At 46.8% G+C, this 18,986-nt stretch overlaps 1 protein-coding gene and 1 long non-coding RNA gene across 2 annotated transcripts; one reads left to right on the forward strand and one right to left on the reverse strand.

Moving 5' to 3' along the window:
- Positions 1–4,357: 4,357 nt before the first annotated feature.
- On the reverse strand, positions 4,358–7,928 carry LOC131513862 (uncharacterized). The gene is made up of 2 exons (XR_009262852.1): positions 7,598–7,928; positions 4,358–6,102 (listed from the first exon to the last, which is right to left on the reverse strand). It is a non-coding gene; the product is annotated as an uncharacterized LOC131513862 (long non-coding RNA).
- Positions 7,294–10,466, forward strand: TUBB2B (tubulin beta 2B class IIb). The gene is made up of 4 exons (XM_058733159.1): positions 7,294–7,479; positions 8,287–8,395; positions 8,679–8,789; positions 9,145–10,466. The coding sequence occupies exons 1-4, from the start codon at positions 7,423–7,425 to the stop codon at positions 10,203–10,205; spliced, it is 1,338 nt and encodes a 445-aa protein (XP_058589142.1). The 5' UTR covers positions 7,294–7,422; the 3' UTR covers positions 10,206–10,466.
- The last annotated feature ends 8,520 nt before the right edge of the window (positions 10,467–18,986 follow it).

The following is an 18,986-nucleotide window of genomic DNA, read 5'->3' on the forward strand; positions in this document are numbered from 1 at the left end:
AATACACATATATAGTTTATAAATATAATATATATATATATATATATATATATATATATATATATATATGCTCAACTTTTCTTTTTTTACTGGATAAGCTTGGTGACCACTGTTTTAATGTAATAAGTGCAGAACCTGTAGTAGGAAGGAAGAAACTTCTGGGTATGCATAACAGTTCATTGTTTCAGGCAATCAGAGGATATATCACAGATGGTTGAGCTGCATCATCAAGAATGAATGAAATGTCACCAGATGAAGAAGAGAAGAGGTTCATTTCAGGTTGATGGAACAGTATGAGCAGAGACTCAGAGGCTCAGACAACATGACCTAAAAAGGAAAGCAATGGGCAAGTTCAAGTCTTCTAGAATGTACCATGTCTAGGCAGGAGGGTGGCAGGAAACACAGAAAAGGTGGATCACACCCAAATTCCAAAGACTTGAATTCTATGCTAGGAATTTGGACCATGCACTACAAGCTATAGGGAGTTAATAGAGATGAATGAGCAAGATCCAATTAGGAGTTTAGTTGTCTGATATCACTGTCAGTAGTATATTGGCCTGGGGAAGTGTTAGACTAGGCTCTACAAGGATACCTGGAGGTCAGCAAGGAGGAAGTCAAGGCCAGTTAATGGGAAGGTCAAAGGTCTGTCCTGGCAGCACTCCACAAGAAGCCAATCAAACCAGACAGGCCCAAGATGGTAGATGAGATGACAGGAAACCGCTGACTAAATTAGGAAGAAAAATCATGAAACCCTGCTTTCTACCCAAGTAATGAATATTCTGCTCCCCTAGTTAACAACTATCAATAAAAGATAAAAACCCAGGGATGCCTGGGTGGCTTAGTGGGTTAAATGCCTGACTGACTCTTGGTTTCTGCCTAGGTCATGATCTCATGGTTCATGGGATCAAGCCCCAGGTAGGGCTCTATGCTGATAGCACAGGGCCTGCTTGAGATTTTCTCTCTCCTCTCTCTCTGCTCCTCCCCAACTTGTGTGAGCATGTGCATTCACATGCTCTTTTTCTCTCTGTCTCTCTCAAAAAAAGAAAAAGAAAAAGAAAAAGAAACCCAACCCCTAGGGCAAGCAACACTCGCCTACTCTCAAACCCCCAGTTTACTTGGCAACAGAAGGAGCAATAAATGATGATATTGACATTGGTTTTAAGGATATCTACCTATTGGGTTCCTGGGTAGCTCAGCTGGTTAAGTGTCCAACTTCTGCTCAGGTCATGATCTCAGGGTTTGTGAGTTCGAGTCCAGTGTTGGGCTCTGTGCTGACAGCTCAAATCCTGGAGCCTGCTTCTGATTCTGTGTGTTTCTCTCTCTCTGCTCCTCCCCTGCTAGCACATTCTCTCACTCTCAAAAATAAACAAACATTAAAAAAAATTAAAGGATATTTATCTATCTATCACCACTTATTTTTCGTTGGGAAACGTACAGTCCTATATTAGCACCAAGACAAAAAATGCCGCTTAATATTTAGGAGATACTGAGAAACGAATCTTTTTTTTAGTTCACTTTTAATTGTGGTAAAATGCACAGAACATACAATTTCCATCTTATTCACTACTAAGTGTGAATTCAATGGCATGAAGTATATTCTCTAAAAGCTGTACATCCATCACCACCATCCATCTCCAGAAGTCTTTTCATCTTGCAAAACTGAAACTCTGTCCCCATTAGACACTAAGTCTCCATTATCCTCTCTCCTCAGCCCCTGGCAATCACCATTCTTTCTGACTATGAATGAATTTGACTATTCTAGGGACCTCATACACATGAAATCATCAAGCATTTGTCCTTTGATAACTGGCTTATTTCCTTAGCATAATATCTTCAAAGTTCATCCATGTTGTAGCATGTGTCAGAATTTCCTTTTTTTTTAAAGGATGAGTAATATTCCATTGTATGTGCATGCCACATTTTATTTATTCATCTGTCTATGAATACTTACGTTCTTCCACCTCTTTGAAGTTGTGTATAATGCTGCTACAAACATGGGTGTACAAATACCTCTTCTTTTTTTCTTTAATTTTTTTTAAAGTTTATTTTTTAAGGAGAGAGATACAGAGCATGAATGGGGGAGGGCAGAGAGAGAGGAAGACACAGAATCCGAAGCAGGCTCCAGGCTCTGCATGGTCAGCACAGAGCTCCAACTCACAAACTGTGAGACCATGACTGGAACTGAAGTCAGAGGCTTAACCAACTGAGCCACCCAGGTGCTCCTACAAATACCTCTTCAAAACTCTACTTTCAATTCTTTGGGGTATGTATGAAAAACTTTATCTTTTAATAAGTTACAATGTTTTTCCTCTGGGTTATTTTGGGTTTTTAAAAAACTTTTTAATGCTTATTTATTTTTGAGAGAGTGAGAGAGAGACAGAGCCTGGAGTGGGGGAGGGATGGAGAGAGAGAGGGAGACAGAATCTGAAGCAGGCTCCAGGTTCTGAGCTGTTAGCACAGAGCCCGATGCTGGGCTTAAACTCACACTCGAACTCATGCTCAAACTCATGCTTGAACTCATGAGAACTCATGAGTTGTGAGATCATGAGCCCAACTCAGACACTTAACGGACTGAGCCACTCAGGCGCCCCTCCTCTGGGTTATTTTGAAAGAGGTAGGTTCCCTTAATGCATTATTTTCTTGAAAACGTAAGGAGAATGTGCGCTGGCACTCCAAAGTAGGCTGGGCATGTCAAGAGAAGAGTTCCTGTTCAGAAGCTGACCTATTTCTTTCTTCTGTGAAGACATAGCTAAAGTCCACCAGGCATCCAAATCCAAGAGGCAAGGGGTTACCATATGTATCTATATCTATCTGAATATGAGTGTTTTAATTTTATTTAAATGGCAAGCAAAGGTCTAGGGGCCCAGGTAGAAGAGACACTGTGAGCTGCCTAGCCGTCTGTGAGCAGCAGCTGCTGGTGTAAGTTTCTAAGGTGTGGTGACGGAACTGCCATCGCATGAATCCACAGCAGTCTGCCACTGCCACTTAAAATGGCTCCCGAATGTATCTTGTGTGCAATTCATTTCATTAGGGATTTATTTATAAATTTGTCTACTGCACGGACTGCACCTTGCAAGCTGCACCCTGTCAAGCTTAGTATTTTATAATGTTCCCATTTAAGAGTACTCTCTACTCCTGTGTTTCTGCTTTTGCACAGTCTGGCTCTGTATCTGAGATGCCATTTACCTAGGATTCACAGAGCGAGCATTCTCTGGCTTGCCCTCCCCCAGCCTAAGAGTCTTACAGATCATTGATACACTGGGGGAGGAGGGGCTGCTTATGAAAGGGCGCCGGCGCCTTGGAAAGCCGGGTTCTACTCCCTCCGTGCATTTGTATGACAAAGAAGGCAAATCTCTTCCGTGAAAGCTCAGCACTCTCAGCCTGCACTGAGGCCATTTTAACCCAAATTCGAACGCAGGCAACGGGAAAGCAGCCAGCTTTACCAAGGAACAAAAGTAAATATTTCCGCACTGCCCTGCATTCACGGGCTCGCAATTTTCTCTGCTCATTCCACTCTTTTGTTACCTGGGCAGGCTGGTCCCCACAGAGCCCCACGACTGCGGAAGGTCAAGGGCTCTGAGACTCACAGCCCCGCAACCCTTGGACCAAATAGCACGGGGCCGACTCTGCCGGGAACTGCTGGCTTCTCATCAGGGGAGGGGAAGGCCTGGGAGTGGGGGGAGGACAGTGGGATATGAACAGAGAGAATGACAAAGCCGAGAAAGCGCAGGTCTCAGTGGAGCCTAGGAAGCCCCCGCACCACCTTCTCCCCACAGTCACAACATAGGGCTGCGACCCCTTCCCCTGGGCATTTGACTTCTTTACATAAAAGTTAGGATTGGTAGCTTTCCAATACCTCTAGCTGGAGAGTACTGGGAAGAGTTTAAAAAAAAAAGAAAGACAGAAAGAAAGAAAGGAAAGAAAAAGGAAATAATGATGGATTTGCGGTCTCTTTCAATCTCTCTTCATTCATTGGCCAAGTGTCGGTTGCCTAGGAAACCGCGTGCATCTCGCTGCGGAGTAGGCTGTTAGGCTAACCGGGCTTGGAGCTGTGTATTAAGTGGTGAATGCAGACAGGCAGTAAGGAAATGCGAAAGCTAGAGGTCTTGTGATTTCAATAAGCGTGTAAAACAAAAAAAAATCTTGCTTTAAGGAAACAATGCTTTAAAAATTCACCACCAATTCAGCTGTACAGTACTCCCTATCAGACTTCAATTAATTAAAACAGTGACTCTACGTGTACTAATAGATAAATGCAAAATCACTTGAGAATTTGCCATTTAAATACTCTCAATGTTGTGAGGGCAAATATAATTTTAATTGCTTAGGGGGTATCCTACCTCAGCCATACAATCAGTTATGCATAAAATAAATGTTGAACTTTATTTTACACCAAGTTATGTCTACAACTTCTGGTGAAGGGAAAATTTAGAAATATTAGCATATCATTAAAGCTACTTCGCCTGTAAGTGTTGGTGAAATACATAGTTCTGACACCTTTAACGCCTGATATACAATGACCTAGATGGAGAGGAATTCTGTGTAATTCACAAAAGAAATGATGGAAGACCCAAATGCGGCCGAATCTCTTTTTTCCTCACCAGCCTCTCCTCAGGAACTATACGGAATAAGAATGATAAGGATCAGCAGATAAACTGAAAGATTTGGCTGTCACCAACGTAAAATCAGCTTCTTGTGAAAATAAAAATGTGCAGCAGCATAAATCCAAAAAGGGCGGGGTGGGGGGGGGGAGGCAGGGGGAGATGTAAAACCAAGAACAAGAATGCCCAGCTTCGCAGCGGCTGGGGGTGGGCGACAGTACCCGCAAATGTGTGAAAGGAAGGGCTTCGAGTTCCAGCCTCGCTCTATCCCAAGCCTTTTCCCCCGAAGTAAACCCAAGAGGAAAGGGTCCTTTTAGCCACATAATCTTGAGCTCACGCTTTCACCCGACACTCCGAGGAAATCTGGCTCTGAAACCGAAGCTGAGAAAATAAACCGTTAGGTGAGGGAGGCTGGAGGCCGGCTCAAATTTCCCGGCATGGAGCCGATCCCCTGGAGCCCCGCGCGCCAGGGTTACCCCTCGGCCCTGGTAGCCAGGCGCTAACCGCTCAGTGAGCGTCTACACTGGGCGCGGGTGCCACCCTCGCTGGGTTCCTTCCCGCACGCCTCGGTCCCATCGCAGCCGCCCTCCAGGTCCGGGTGCTGACACCAACCACAGCTCTTGCGGCCCCAACGTGGCCCCCTTCCCCGAGGCCTGGGGGCCCGGAAGACGGGATTGCAGACTGAGCCCTGTTTTTAACTTGCTGTGTGACCTCGGGAGTCGTTCACCCTCGACGCTTCTGCATCTGTAGGAGCTGGATTAGAAACTCGGGGTCCTGGGTCCTTGGAACCCCGCAAGTGTGGCATGTGGGCAGACCTTCGGCTCCTCTGCCTCTCTGCCGACCCCCTCCTAACCCCAAGAAGGGAAGCCGCGTCTGGGGAATTCTGAAGGTTCAGTCTGGGCGCCATGGGTGTCTGGGGGAGGCTGGGCTTTTGTTCTCTCGGTTTCTCTTTGTGCACTGGAATTGAGTTGAAAGCCCCCCTTCCACCTCCCAGCGGGAAAGAAAGGCGGTGACAGCTTGCTGATAGTTCTGGGAGGGTCTCACTCAACAGCTGCAGGCTCCGCTCCCCCACGGGAACCCGGGTCATTCGGCCCTTCTCGCCAGAGGATGAAAAAGGGTCACGTCACCTTGCAGGCGACCGGTCCTGAGTCGACAAGGGGAAGGGTCCTGCACCCATGATATTGCAGGGGTCAGGTTCCAGGTCCGTAGTAAACATTTCATGCACGCTTTCAACTCTCACCCTTAAACACAAGCAGATTCCGCACCCCGCCCCCAATACACAAGTACACACGAAAAGTAACAAAGAGATAATCTCCTTCGACTACCTACAAACTGGATTTTAAAGTGTCAGTGCTCAGAGTCTGCGCACGCGCTCTGTACGCGTCAGGGTCTCGGGTGGCCTCTCCCTCGCTGTGCCGCAGTTTTTAGGCGTGTCCCTCACCCCCAAGCAGTAGCACCAAGGTTGGGGACCTCGTGGCAGGCAGGCAGCAGGGTCCAGCACCTGATGAAAGATAAGAGTGTTAGCGGTGGAGCGGGCGATGATCACCCTTGAAACCCATCTCCTTAGTGGACAATAGATGAACCAAATCCAGACAGGAGTAGTGCCTGGGGTGTGATTTTTAAATACTCAGTTGTGAGAGGTATCCCACATATTTGTGAGCCCTTTGTTCTGCCGCAGCCCCGCCCCCCGTACCCCACCCACTTTCTGACCACTGGACAGTACCAGTGCGCGGACAGCCACACCCACCCCATCTACTCCCAAGGAACAAAAGCCAGTCCCTGGGGTGGAAGGGTCTTTGGTACCATCCAGTGAGCTGGGGAGTCTTGGAGAGAGTCGGGTGGGGCTGGAGGGGGCGCGGAGGTCGCCCCACCCCTGGATGCAGCAACCGCAAGCGAGAGGGAGCCAGAAGCCCTTAACAGAGACAAAAGAGAGAGCTAGTGGATGCTGGGGGAGGGGTGAAGAGCCCCCTGGGGCTCCTGGGCTTTGGGTGTCCAGGGGCACTGTTCTTCAGACCCCAAAAGCCTTATCACACACGATTTTCCTCTGGGCTCGCGTGTGTCCCAAGGCTCTGTGTGACCGGGGTTCGGCCGCTGGACAGTCGGTGGTTTCTAGGGTTGGGGAAAGAGGCAGTGGTCTCACGAGGGACGGGTAGGTTAGAGATCCCTGGCCGTTAGCTGAGGGGGCGCCTCAATCAACGCTGGCAGAGCAACCTGCCACATATGCCCTCCACCTCAACCTTCCACCTGCCAGCCTCCGGAGCACCGTGCGCTCCTTTCCAGAGCACCTGAGGGCCTCTCCACCTGCTCCAGTCTCCCTGCTCACCCCATTTAGTATCAGCTCTCCCCCCATCACCGGCCTACCACACGGGTTACCCTGGCTTCGCCCACCTCCCGCCCTCAGTTCCCTCACCTACCCCCAATTCTCAGTACTCACTCTTCCACCTCCCCCCATCCAAGTCCTAGACAATGCCCACGCCCCCACCCTACTACCCTAAGCCCCCAGCCCTCGCCTGGTCCGCAAGCCTGTGCTGATTGGCTGCGGGCCCAATGTCCAGCCCCCGGGATGGTCCTTGGGGCTCGGAGCATTACGTCAGCTGGGCCTGGAGAGCGCTAGCGCGAAGGGGACTGGGGGGCTCCGGCTGGGGGCGCGGCCTACGCAGGCTGCCCCACCCTCTCTGCATAAAAGGCCCAGTCCGCCGGGCCGACGTTCTCAGCCAGTCGGTTCCCGAGCGCGTTCCCGGTGACCCCACAGTGGGTGTTTAAGGGAGGACGGACAGACTGACCAGACGCCGACCAGGGCCAGAAGAAGCTAGCTAACACCATGCGTGAGATCGTGCACATCCAGGCGGGCCAGTGTGGCAACCAGATCGGCGCCAAGGTGGGCGCGCCGCGCCGGGAGGGGTCGGGGGGTGGTGGGGTGCCTTCGCCTGCAGCCCCTCGGGGTTCCCGGGTGCGAGCCTCGACCTGAGCAGGCCCTGGGTTCCCCAAGAACAGACCTTCCCGGCTGCTTTGTGCGGCGGTGTGGGGCGTGGGCTCGGAGGCGACTTGGAGGGGGGAGGAACCTCTCTTTCATTTTTGCTGTAACTCATTTGGAATCCCAGGCACTCCTCGGTCTCCGCTTCCTCCCTGCTCCTCACTCGGCAAGGCAAGCGTGCCTGGAGAAGGCTCGGGTGTGTCCCCGAGGCTGTGCGCGCGGGTTTACCGGAGGGGCAGAGACTCCCGGAGAAGTGGTTTTACCCGCTGGAACCCCAGGCGATCTGTGGGGGAGGGGAGGAGAGCGATTGTCTAGAGGTCTCAGGACGTGCTTTGAATCCCAAACCACCCTCCTTCCGCTGCCTCCGGTCCCTGCTCCCCAGCCCACCCCCTCCGCGCCCGCCTCCTGCTGCCGCACGCAGCTGCGACTCTGAGCGCGCAATTCCGCAGTCGCCGGAGCCCGCAGCTTGCTGGCTGCCCACCCCGACCCCGCCCCGACGAGACTCCCACCTCCTGCCGCCGGCAGCTGTTCGCCGGGGAAACGCCCAATTTCAACTTTCTCACCCTGTAAAATACAAGCCTTGAGGCTGGGCCGGGTCACGCTGCCTGAAAGTTTGGGTTTTTGCAACTGAGTCGAGGGCTTTTCATTGTGAGACGCAAGCTCTCTGAGAGGTCGGGTGTGGCTAAATGCAAACTTTTTTCTGTGTCTTAGTTTTGGGAGGTCATCAGTGATGAGCATGGGATCGACCCCACTGGCAGTTACCATGGAGACAGTGACTTGCAGCTGGAGAGAATCAATGTGTACTACAATGAAGCTACTGGTAATTGCTTTACACCTGCCCCCCAGGCCGCCCTTCAGTTTTTTACTCTCTAGTCCCCGGGACTAACTCCAGGAGTGTGGCCCCAGGGGAGAGAGGACTCTAGGATTCAGGATTCCCACTTTACACTGCATGATTTCAATGGGTTCCCCGGTTCACAGCCAAAGCCTTTGAGCCTCTCCTATGTCCTTTGTTGGGGACAAGAGCAGTGCCTGCAAAAAGGAGAAAAGCCTTTCTCTTTAAAGCTCTCTGCCTATATGTCTAAGTCCAGCTGTGTTCCCTGCAGGTAACAAATATGTACCTCGGGCCATCCTGGTGGATCTGGAGCCAGGCACCATGGACTCAGTCAGGTCTGGACCATTCGGTCAGATCTTCAGGCCAGACAACTTCGTGTTTGGTGAGTGACTGGCATGGCTGATGGCATGGGAGGCTCATTTGACAGCTCGGGGTGGAGGGGTGTATGACTGCCCAAGGGAGAAAGTAGCTTACTGTGTGAAGAACATCCCTGTTGTGTGTGCCAGTTCAGTCTTCGTGTCGGCTAAAACAATTTGCCTTTCAGCCTTAATAGTCAGGTATTCCTAGTCTTTCTTATTTATAATTATATGTATAACCACATATTTTAATGTCTGGTCATTTTGGTGATAATCTGAAGTAATCCTAACACTGACTCATTAATCTACATGAATGGGTTTAAGGTAAAAAAAGAATTTAATCCAGTCATCAGTGACTTACGAAGTCTCTCCCTCTGGCAGGCCAGAGCGGTGCTGGAAACAACTGGGCAAAGGGCCACTACACAGAGGGAGCTGAGCTGGTCGACTCGGTCCTGGACGTGGTGAGGAAGGAATCAGAAAGCTGTGACTGTCTGCAGGGCTTCCAGCTGACCCACTCGCTGGGGGGCGGCACAGGGTCTGGGATGGGCACCCTGCTCATCAGCAAGATCCGGGAGGAGTACCCCGACCGCATCATGAACACCTTCAGCGTCATGCCCTCGCCCAAGGTGTCAGACACGGTGGTCGAGCCCTACAACGCCACCCTGTCGGTGCACCAGCTGGTGGAGAACACAGATGAAACCTACTGCATCGACAACGAGGCGCTGTACGACATCTGCTTCCGCACCCTGAAACTGACCACCCCCACGTACGGCGACCTCAACCACCTGGTGTCGGCCACCATGAGCGGGGTCACCACCTGCCTGCGCTTCCCGGGCCAGCTGAACGCCGACCTGCGCAAGCTGGCCGTGAACATGGTGCCCTTCCCGCGCCTGCACTTCTTCATGCCCGGCTTCGCGCCGCTCACCAGCCGGGGCAGCCAGCAGTACCGCGCGCTCACGGTGCCCGAGCTGACCCAGCAGATGTTCGACTCCAAGAACATGATGGCCGCGTGCGACCCGCGCCACGGCCGCTACCTGACCGTGGCTGCCATCTTCCGCGGCCGCATGTCCATGAAGGAGGTGGACGAGCAGATGCTCAACGTGCAGAACAAGAACAGCAGCTACTTCGTCGAGTGGATCCCCAACAACGTGAAGACGGCCGTGTGCGACATCCCGCCGCGCGGCCTCAAGATGTCGGCCACCTTCATCGGCAACAGCACGGCCATCCAGGAGCTGTTCAAGCGCATCTCGGAGCAGTTCACGGCCATGTTCCGGCGCAAGGCCTTCCTGCACTGGTACACGGGCGAGGGCATGGATGAGATGGAGTTCACCGAGGCCGAGAGCAACATGAACGACCTGGTGTCCGAGTACCAGCAGTACCAGGACGCCACGGCCGACGAGCAGGGCGAGTTCGAGGAGGAGGAGGGCGAGGACGAGGCTTAAGTTCGCGGTGTAAAGCGGGTTAGGGAAAGCTGAGAAGGAAAAGCACGGGGGAGGGGGGCTTAGTGGTGAAAATCTCGTGGCAGTCGAAGGAAAGAAGCATGGTCTTCTCTAGGTGTGTGCGCGGCATCTCTGGTGCTCTTCACTGTTGCCTGTCATTTGGTTTCCTTTCTTTTTGTAATATTGACGACATCAATGTAACATTTGAGCTATTTCTGAACTACTGTTGTAACGGCTAAAATCACATAAACGTTTGTGTCCTAATGGTGTCCTCTCTTCTGCCTCCTTCTCTTTATTGAGTTCTTTATTGCCATTTGAATGTAACTTTTGGAACACATTATATTAAATTCTTCCTCTAGCAAAGGGAAGGGATGGGTGAAAATGAATTTACCGATGGCATGCTAAAATTGAACCAACCACAGTCATACCCAGCTGAAGATGTGACATCAACCCGAATTTGTAAATGCCTTTAAATATTTTTTTAGTTGAAAGGTTGCCCACTTGAAAGCCAACTAAGTGTCCTTTCATGTAGAAATCCTACTGTGTCTTCACTTGCTTTACCAAAAAAAAATTTTTTTTAATAAGTTACTGCATGCAAACAGCACAAAATTCTAAAGGATAGAGAGTGGAAAGTACATCTCTTCCTCCTGTGTTTCTTGCTACACTTTTCCTCCCTGGAGGGCAACCATTCTTATTGTTCTTTCCTGAATCCTTGCAGAAATATCCCATATGTCTTCAAATCTGGGTAGATTATTCCCTTTTTTTCCCTTCACACATTTTATGATAGGAACACTGTTCTGCTGACTCTTCTTCACTGAACAGTTTATCTTCAAAATATAGAGAGCTTCCCTCCTTTAAATGGATACATAGTATGGTGCCATACTTTATTTAACCAGTTCCCTACCAATGGACATGTAGGTTGTTCACACTTTTTTCCTACAGTATAGTGCCACAATAAATAATTTTGTGTATATGTCATTGTGTGTATGAGAATAGCTATCCCTTAAATTTTTCCGTGGAAATTTTCTGCCAAGTTGTGTCATGCTCTGCCTTAGTTTGGGCTGGTCAGTTTCTCATTTGGGGAAGAGAAGCGGAGAGTAAGTTATAAACAAAGGTACAAAATTTGTTTACATACCCTTATAGAAAGAAAAATAAATAAAACACTGGAGCTATAATTTTTCTCATTTTTTAAACAAATGCAAAATTGGAAAAATTATTACTTTAAATCTGACCCTGTATTTATTTCATTCTACTTGCTTCTATTCCTACACAAATGTTTTTTTTTTTGTTTTTTTTAATTAATTTATTTTTTAAGGAATTTTTTTTTTACATTTATTTATTTTTGAGGGACAGAGTGAGCAGGGGAGGGGCAGAGAGAGAGAGAGAGACACAGAATCAGAAGCAGGCTCCAGGCTCCGAGCTGTCAGCACAGAGCCCAATGTGGGGCTCGAACCCACGAACCGTGAGATCATGACCTGAGCTCTAGTCCGACGCTCAACCGACTGAGCCACCCAGGTGCCCCTTTTTTTTTTTTTTTTTTTTAAAGAAGGAGGAGGAGGAGAAACGATGAGGGGTGGGTAAGGGATTTCTGTTTTAAAGAGGCTGAGGTATTCATGAAAACAGTTCCAAAGAAAAAGTGTGAGCAGCGTCATTCTAAATGGTGTGAAAACGGCCCTCACAATGGAAAAGAGCAGCAGTTTACAAGAATTCTATATTATAAAAACTAGACCAGGTGATGAGTAGGGGGACGAGTCAAGAGTCAGTGACTTCTGTTTCAATATTCTGTATTTAACAGTGAACTGGCTGGTGCCATTCCTGCTGGGCTGATGTAAAGCTTCCAACAACCTAATTGAAGGGGAACATTGGTTTTAAATGCCCTGAACACTTGGGTCAGCTGCCAGGGCCCCCTGGATCCTTGGCCATGCATTCCCCACAACCTGTCAGACACATGATCCAGTGACTATGGAGAAGACAGGGATCACTGCCAGGTGCTTCTTGGCATATTGTAAGTATCCTGCCTCTTTCGCACCTTGTGAGAAGGGGACAGGCAGGCACCCAGCAGGCCAGCCTGCTAGCCTGTCAGCATACCCAGGTCTGTGTGCTGCTAGACCTTACTTCCGCATGATCAGAACAGTGGGTGCCAGACTGACCAGTCCAAGCAGATGCTCTGGGGCAAAGCTTTAAAAGCACAGTTGTATACTATGACTTGGAATGCATACTTAGGAAAACAGTTCAAAGGCAAGAAAATGCAGACTAACACTTAGATTAAAAGATACTTTTTGAAACTCTTAGTTTCCTTTGTTGCATTACCATTGTACATTGATGGCATTTGTAGTGGTGGGGATAGTCATGGCAGTGGGGCTGGTGGGGCTGGTGGTGGTGGTGGTGAGTGTATGTGTGTACGTGTATGTGTGTGGGTTTTCACCCCTCAACAAAGGAAATGTTCTATTGCTCCCTGAGGTGCCACCAAGAGGATATTCACTATTAGGCAGACACAGTATCCAAAGTATAAAACCCACTGGGATGTGATGCAGGATTCAAAGGTTGGGATTCAAAGGTTGGGGTTAGGGAGGAGAAGCTGGAGTTACCTTGAGGTCCTTCCAAGAATCTGAGAAGGAACAGAAATCCCATATGTTCCAAATTTGTCTGCCCCTCTACATCAGCCCCAGAGATGATCTTAGACTATGTTGGAGCTCCCATTTCATCACAAGTGTGTTCAATTAATCGAAATTTGAACCAAAGAGATCATCTAGCTTGACCTCTTTATTTTGGAAGGGAAGAGCTTGAAGCTCAGTGACTTTTGTTTAAGGTCACTGGACTTTTTCTGTACAAATCAGATCTTGGACTCAGGGTTCTTCTCTCTACAACATCTCTCAGGTTCTGTTATATACAAGGCCACATGAGAAAGAGAAATGTCCTGGCTTCCAGAAAAAAATTCCAATGCAACTCAACCTCCCTGGATAGGTTGGGCACAGATGAAATGCTGAAGGGCCTTTGTCTCTAGTGGCATCACTGTTTGACTGATGATGCTGAATTTTCTGGTTCTAAAACACTGCAGATACACTGTTCTAGTGTAATCATGGTGGCTAGAATGTTCTGTCGGGGGATGGTTACTGTGAAAATGAGTAGGAAGTTAATGAGTAGGAAGTAGCACATTGGAGTGCCACCTTCTACACATCCCCATTTTAGTTGAGATGTGACTTATATACTAGACAAAGCTGTTTGACAACAACTGTAATGCTGATTTCCTTCCAGTGTTTAAGAGAGATTCTATCATGTAGTCATGCTTTTTTTAAATGCACCTCAAAGTTGAGCTATTACCTTGAAAATTGGCCCACTCATACCTTTGTTTCTTAGAAGCTTTCCCCCCATCTTCCCTGTTCCTCATGTTTTTCTTCAGGCATGCTTGCCAACACATACCCAGAGAAGCCTATTTGGGTGCAGTCTATTTCACTCAAAATGTTTCATAGTCATATTTTCTTTTCCTTTTAACTGAGATAGAATTTACAGGCCATAAAAATTCACCTGCAGAAGAGTACAAATCAGTGAGTTTTATTATATTCACAGAGTTGTGCAACTATTACCACTATGTAATTGCAGGGCATTTTCATCACCCAAAAAACAAGCCCCATGCCCATTGGCAGACCTTCCCTCTCCCCTCTTCCTCCAGCCCCTTGGCAACCACTACTCTTTCTGACACTATGGATTTGCATAGTCTAGACATTTCATGTAAATGGAATCATACACTCTGGTTTTTTTGTGTCTGTTTTTTTTTTTTTTTACTTTGCATAATGTTTCCAAGGGTCATCCATGCCATAGCACGTGTCAGTGTCTCAGTCCTGTTTATGGATGAATATTATTCCATTGCATGGATATGCCACATTTTGTTTATCAGTTCGTCACTTGGTGGGCATTTAGGTTGTTTCCACTTTTTAGCTATCAAGAATAATGCTGCTGGGCACCTGAGTGGCTCAGTTGGTTAAAGGTCCAACACAGTTTTGGCTTAGGTCATGATCTCATGGTTTGTGGGTTTGAGTCCCACGTTGGGCTTCATGCTGACAGTGTGGAACCTACTGGGGATTCTCTCTCCCCATCTCTCTCTGTCCCTCCCCTGCTTGCTCTCTCGCTCTCTCTCAAAATAAATAAATAAACTTAAAAAATTAAAAAAATAATAATACTGCTATGAATATTCATGTACGTGTGTGTGTGTGTGTGTGTGTGTGTGTGTGTGTGTGTGTTTCTCCTGGCTATATACCTAGGAGTGGAATTGTAGGGTCACATGTAACTCTATGCTCAAAATCATTTTAACTTCCACCTAACGATGTAAATGCTTTTGAATTTGCCCAGATGGACAAGATAAAATAGAGATTAGGAAAGCCTTGGGATTTTGTACTTGTGCACTCATATAGAGTCTTAATATTGTATAGTTAGAGGGATGGAGGGGACTGTAGAGATCTAAGCAGGGAAGAGGGGGAAGAGGGAGGGTAAAAAGGTACCTTCTAGCTAAGTAAGCCACCTTAAAGATAATGTCAGGAGTCCCCCCAAAGACTTCTTCTTCCATTGCATTGGCTACCCTTTTTGCAGGGAAGGCTGTACAAATAGGCTTTTAGATGGACACATTATCCCCCCAATAATTTAGAGGTTCTGTTAGAAAGGAAGAAGTGGAGAATGGACACTGGATGGGAAACTGGAAGTTTCTTTCATAATTAAAAAGTGGTCAAGAAGTGACATTAATCCAGATCTCTCAGCTCCTTTCCAGTGCTCTCTGTAGATATAAGTTTGCAAAGGGCTTCATGTTTAAAGTGCTCATTTTCCAAAGCACAGAGCTGAAGACTGAATGAAAGGTTTCTTTTCTTGTCTTGTCTTTTTTTAAGTAGGCTCAACACCCAGCACAGAGCCCAACTCATGACCCTGAGGTCAAAACCTGAGCTGAGATCAAGAGTCAGATGCTTAACCGACTGGGCCACCCAGATGCCCCTGAAAGAAGATGTCTCTTCTTCGGGATTACAATATTTAGAAAATTTAGAGTCAAATTTCTAAATCAAAATGTTTACTTAGTTCTCAGCATTTCTAATTTGTGATCAACTGATGACAACACACATTCATGACTTCTAGAGAAATTCCTTTCAAAGATCTATAATAAAATGTTCGTAGTAGTAGGTTGTGCTGATCGTGAACATTTGGCCTATAGGCCAAAGCAATAGGATTTTTCTTTCATGAATGTATTTCACTGTGACTTGCAAACTTGATCACTGAGGAGAAAGAACCAAAGCTACTTTGGTGAATCGGGTGGGAGGAGAGGGCACCAGGGAACACACCAGGCATGAGCAACTGTGTGGCCACATGGGTCACATGGAAGAAATTATGGGAGACACCTGCTCAGGAAGATACTGGTAGGCGTCAGTGACTAGTGCAAGTCAAAGGGCTAGAGGGCCAGCCCATGCCAGGGAATCTGAGATACCCACATCCAGAAGTAGCTGGGAATCTTGGAGGTCAGCTGAGAGGGACAAGCTTTCAGAGGTTAGGACAGGAAGAGTCAAACATTAAGTAGGAAAATTGTTCAAAGTTAATGCTCTGATGAGTGAACTATGCCTAAGTGAGCCAGATCTAGAGAAGCAAGTTACCAGACTCTGCTTTCCTTTAGATCTCTGGGTAGTTAGGCATAATTTTAGGGTCTCATTTACAGGAAAGAGGAAGGGAATCAACATTTACCAAATGCCTACCATGTGCTAGGAATGCTTTGCAGAGACTATAGTGTAGAATGAGAAACACCTCATTTATGTCATTTATTAACTTCGGGTCCTTAACAAGCTACCCCCCCACCTCTCTAAATCCTCCTATAAAACAGAGTTCTTAATATCTACTTATCAGAGGTTTAAATGTCATTGAGGTGTATACAGTGATAAGAAAATGATAATGACCAGTATTAATCGAATGTGAACTGTTTGTTACACATTTTTCTCATTTCATCCTACAGAAATGCTATATAGTTTAGGTGCTTTTGACTGAGTCCAAGATAATTTAAAAGTTTGCTCATGAAAAGGTAAGTTTTGGAAATTATGGACTCACATAATCAAAAAGTCCAGGGGCAGATCTTTCTTTTTTTTTTTTTTTTTAATTTTTTTTTTAACGTTTATTTATTTTTGAGACAGAGAGAGACAGAGCATGAACGGGGGAGGGTCAGAGAGAGGGAGACACAGAATCTGAAACAGGCTCCAGGCTCTGAGCCATCAGCACAGAGCCCGACGCGGGGCTCGAACTCACGGACCGTGAGATCATGACCTGAGCCGAAGTCGGCTGCTTAACCGACTGAGCCACCCAGGCGCCCCTAGGGGCAGATCTTTCAAGTTCCACCATGATTACATCTGGAGCCTCTAAATATGTTATCAGAACTTTTTCCTTTATTACTGTCCTACCTCCGCATTCTGTTTCAGCTTCATTCTTTGGCAGGCTTTCCCCACATAGTGGCACCTTTAGGCTCATTTCTACCCACCCTATTGCTAGAGAACCAGAGAAAAGAAGAAGGTAGACTGGTCAGAACTGTGTCAGGTGCCCATCCCTGAATCAGTAATGTGAGAAAGGAAAAGACACACTAATCAACTAACTACCTGTATCATGTGCCCTCCTAGCAGGTGCACAAGGAAGGCCACGTGACTGACAGTCTCATCGTTTAGGGAACTGACAGTTTCTTTTTTTTTTTTTTTTTTTTTTTTTTTTAATTTTTTTTTTCAACGTTTTTTATTTATTTTTGGGACAGAGAGAGACACAGCATGAATGGGGGAGGGGCAGAGAGAGAGGGAGACACAGAATCGGAAACAGGCTCCAGGCTCCGAGCCATCAGCCCAGAGCCTGACGCGGGGCTCGAACTCACGGACCGCGAGATCGTGACCTGGCCGAAGTCGGACGCTCAACCGACTGCGCCACCCAGGCGCCCCGGGAACTGACAGTTTCTAAAAGAATTCAGGCTTAGATTAAACAATTTGCCCCAAATCACTCAGCTCTAAGTGGAGGATCTGGATGTAAACCCTAGGGATTTCTGACTCCAAAGTGCATGATATTTGCAGCACAACATCAAAAAAGTGATGAGAGCCACGTATAAAGGGATATCTAGAGCAGCAGGTGAGGACACATGCCTGATACACAGAGAAGCAAATCTTCAGAGGTTCCATCTTGACTATCGACTCAAGTCTAAATTCAAAGAACTGGACCATCTGGCAAACCTCTTTACCTCCCTTATTAGTTTCCAATATTCTGCACGAATACTTTCTTTTATTAATTTCTCCAACTAAAATGTCACACTTCCTCTTCTCCATCCTTCACCATTGTAGATACCATCCTCCCCTCCCCCGTAGAATATCCTGTTTTACTTCTCTTCCCAAAATGATTTTCAGCTCTTAGCATTATACTAAGGTTCTTCTTCTCAGAAAACTTTCTTTACCTGATGCCTCATGTGGCACATTCTTTGCATTTCGTATAATAAAAGTCTAGTCCTAGGAGCCAGGCCATTTCAACTCGAGTCCTAACATTTTCACCTTCAATTTTGGTTATTGTTCGTTGGTTCTCTATTATGAGTGAGGTTTTTTTATTCCGTTTTTATCTCCACTATTGGTTTCATTGTGTGTATGTTTTTTAGTGGTTATTCTAAGTTGTTCTTTTTAATTTTTTTAATGTTTATTTTTTGAGAGACAGAGAGAGAGAGAGAGAGAGAGAGAAAATGAGTGGGGGAAGGGCAGAGAAAGAGGAAGACACAGGATCTAAAGCAGGCTCCAGACTATGAGCTGTCAGCACAGAACCCAACATGGAGCTCGAACTCACAAACCGTGAGATCATGACCTGAGCTGAAGTTGGTAACTTAACCAACTGAGCCAGCCAGGCGCCCCTCTAGGGTTTTTAAGATAAATCTTTAACTTACCATCATCTACCTTCAAAATAGTGTCTCATTTCACATACAGGATGAGATCCTTCCAGTAGCGTGCTTCCATTGACCCTTCTGTTTTCTGTGCGTTTGTAGCCATATCTTATTTTCACATATTTGAAAACTCCACTCTACACTGTCACTGCTTTGCTTTAAACAGTTATCATTATAAAACATTAAAAACTAAGGAAAACATATTTATCCACATATTTACCTATTCAGGTCTTTTCCTCTGTTTGGGTTGAATAACATTTTCTTCTACCTGAAAAGCTTCCTTTCACATTTTCTGTTCGCTGATCTTCTGGCAATGAATCTTTCAGCTTTTGTTTGGCTGAAAAAAATCTTCATTCTGCTTCATTTTTGACAGATATTTTTGCTGGATATAGAATTTTACATAGATGATGTATTTTCTGCCGACACTTTAAAGATGCCATTCTAGGGGCATCTGGGTGGCTCAGTCGGCTCAGGTCATGATCTCACCGTTCATGAGTTCTAGCTCCACATCGGGCTCTGTGCTGACAGCTCAGAGCCTGGAGCCTGCTTCTGATTCTGTGTCTCCCTGTCTCTCTGCCCCTCTCCTGCTCATGCTCTGTCTCTCTCTGTCTCTCAACAATAAATAAATGTTAAAAAAAAAAAAAAGTTTAAAGATGGCATTGTATTGTCTCCTGACTTGTATGAGCAGTCACTAGTCATTATCAACTTTGTTTCCCTGTATGTAATGTTTTATTATGCCTAGCTGCTTTTATTAAGATGATCTCTTTTTCTTCCTTTTTTTAAAAAAAACTTGTTATTTAAGAAGAGTGGACATACTTGGAATAGGTTGGATCTTTTCGAAGCTTGTTTCTAAGCTACAATAGGGCAAGTCCAGA

The sequence above is a fragment of the Neofelis nebulosa genome, chromosome 6 (genome assembly GCF_028018385.1).
Source record: "Neofelis nebulosa isolate mNeoNeb1 chromosome 6, mNeoNeb1.pri, whole genome shotgun sequence".
Taxonomy (NCBI): Eukaryota; Metazoa; Chordata; class Mammalia; order Carnivora; family Felidae; genus Neofelis; species Neofelis nebulosa.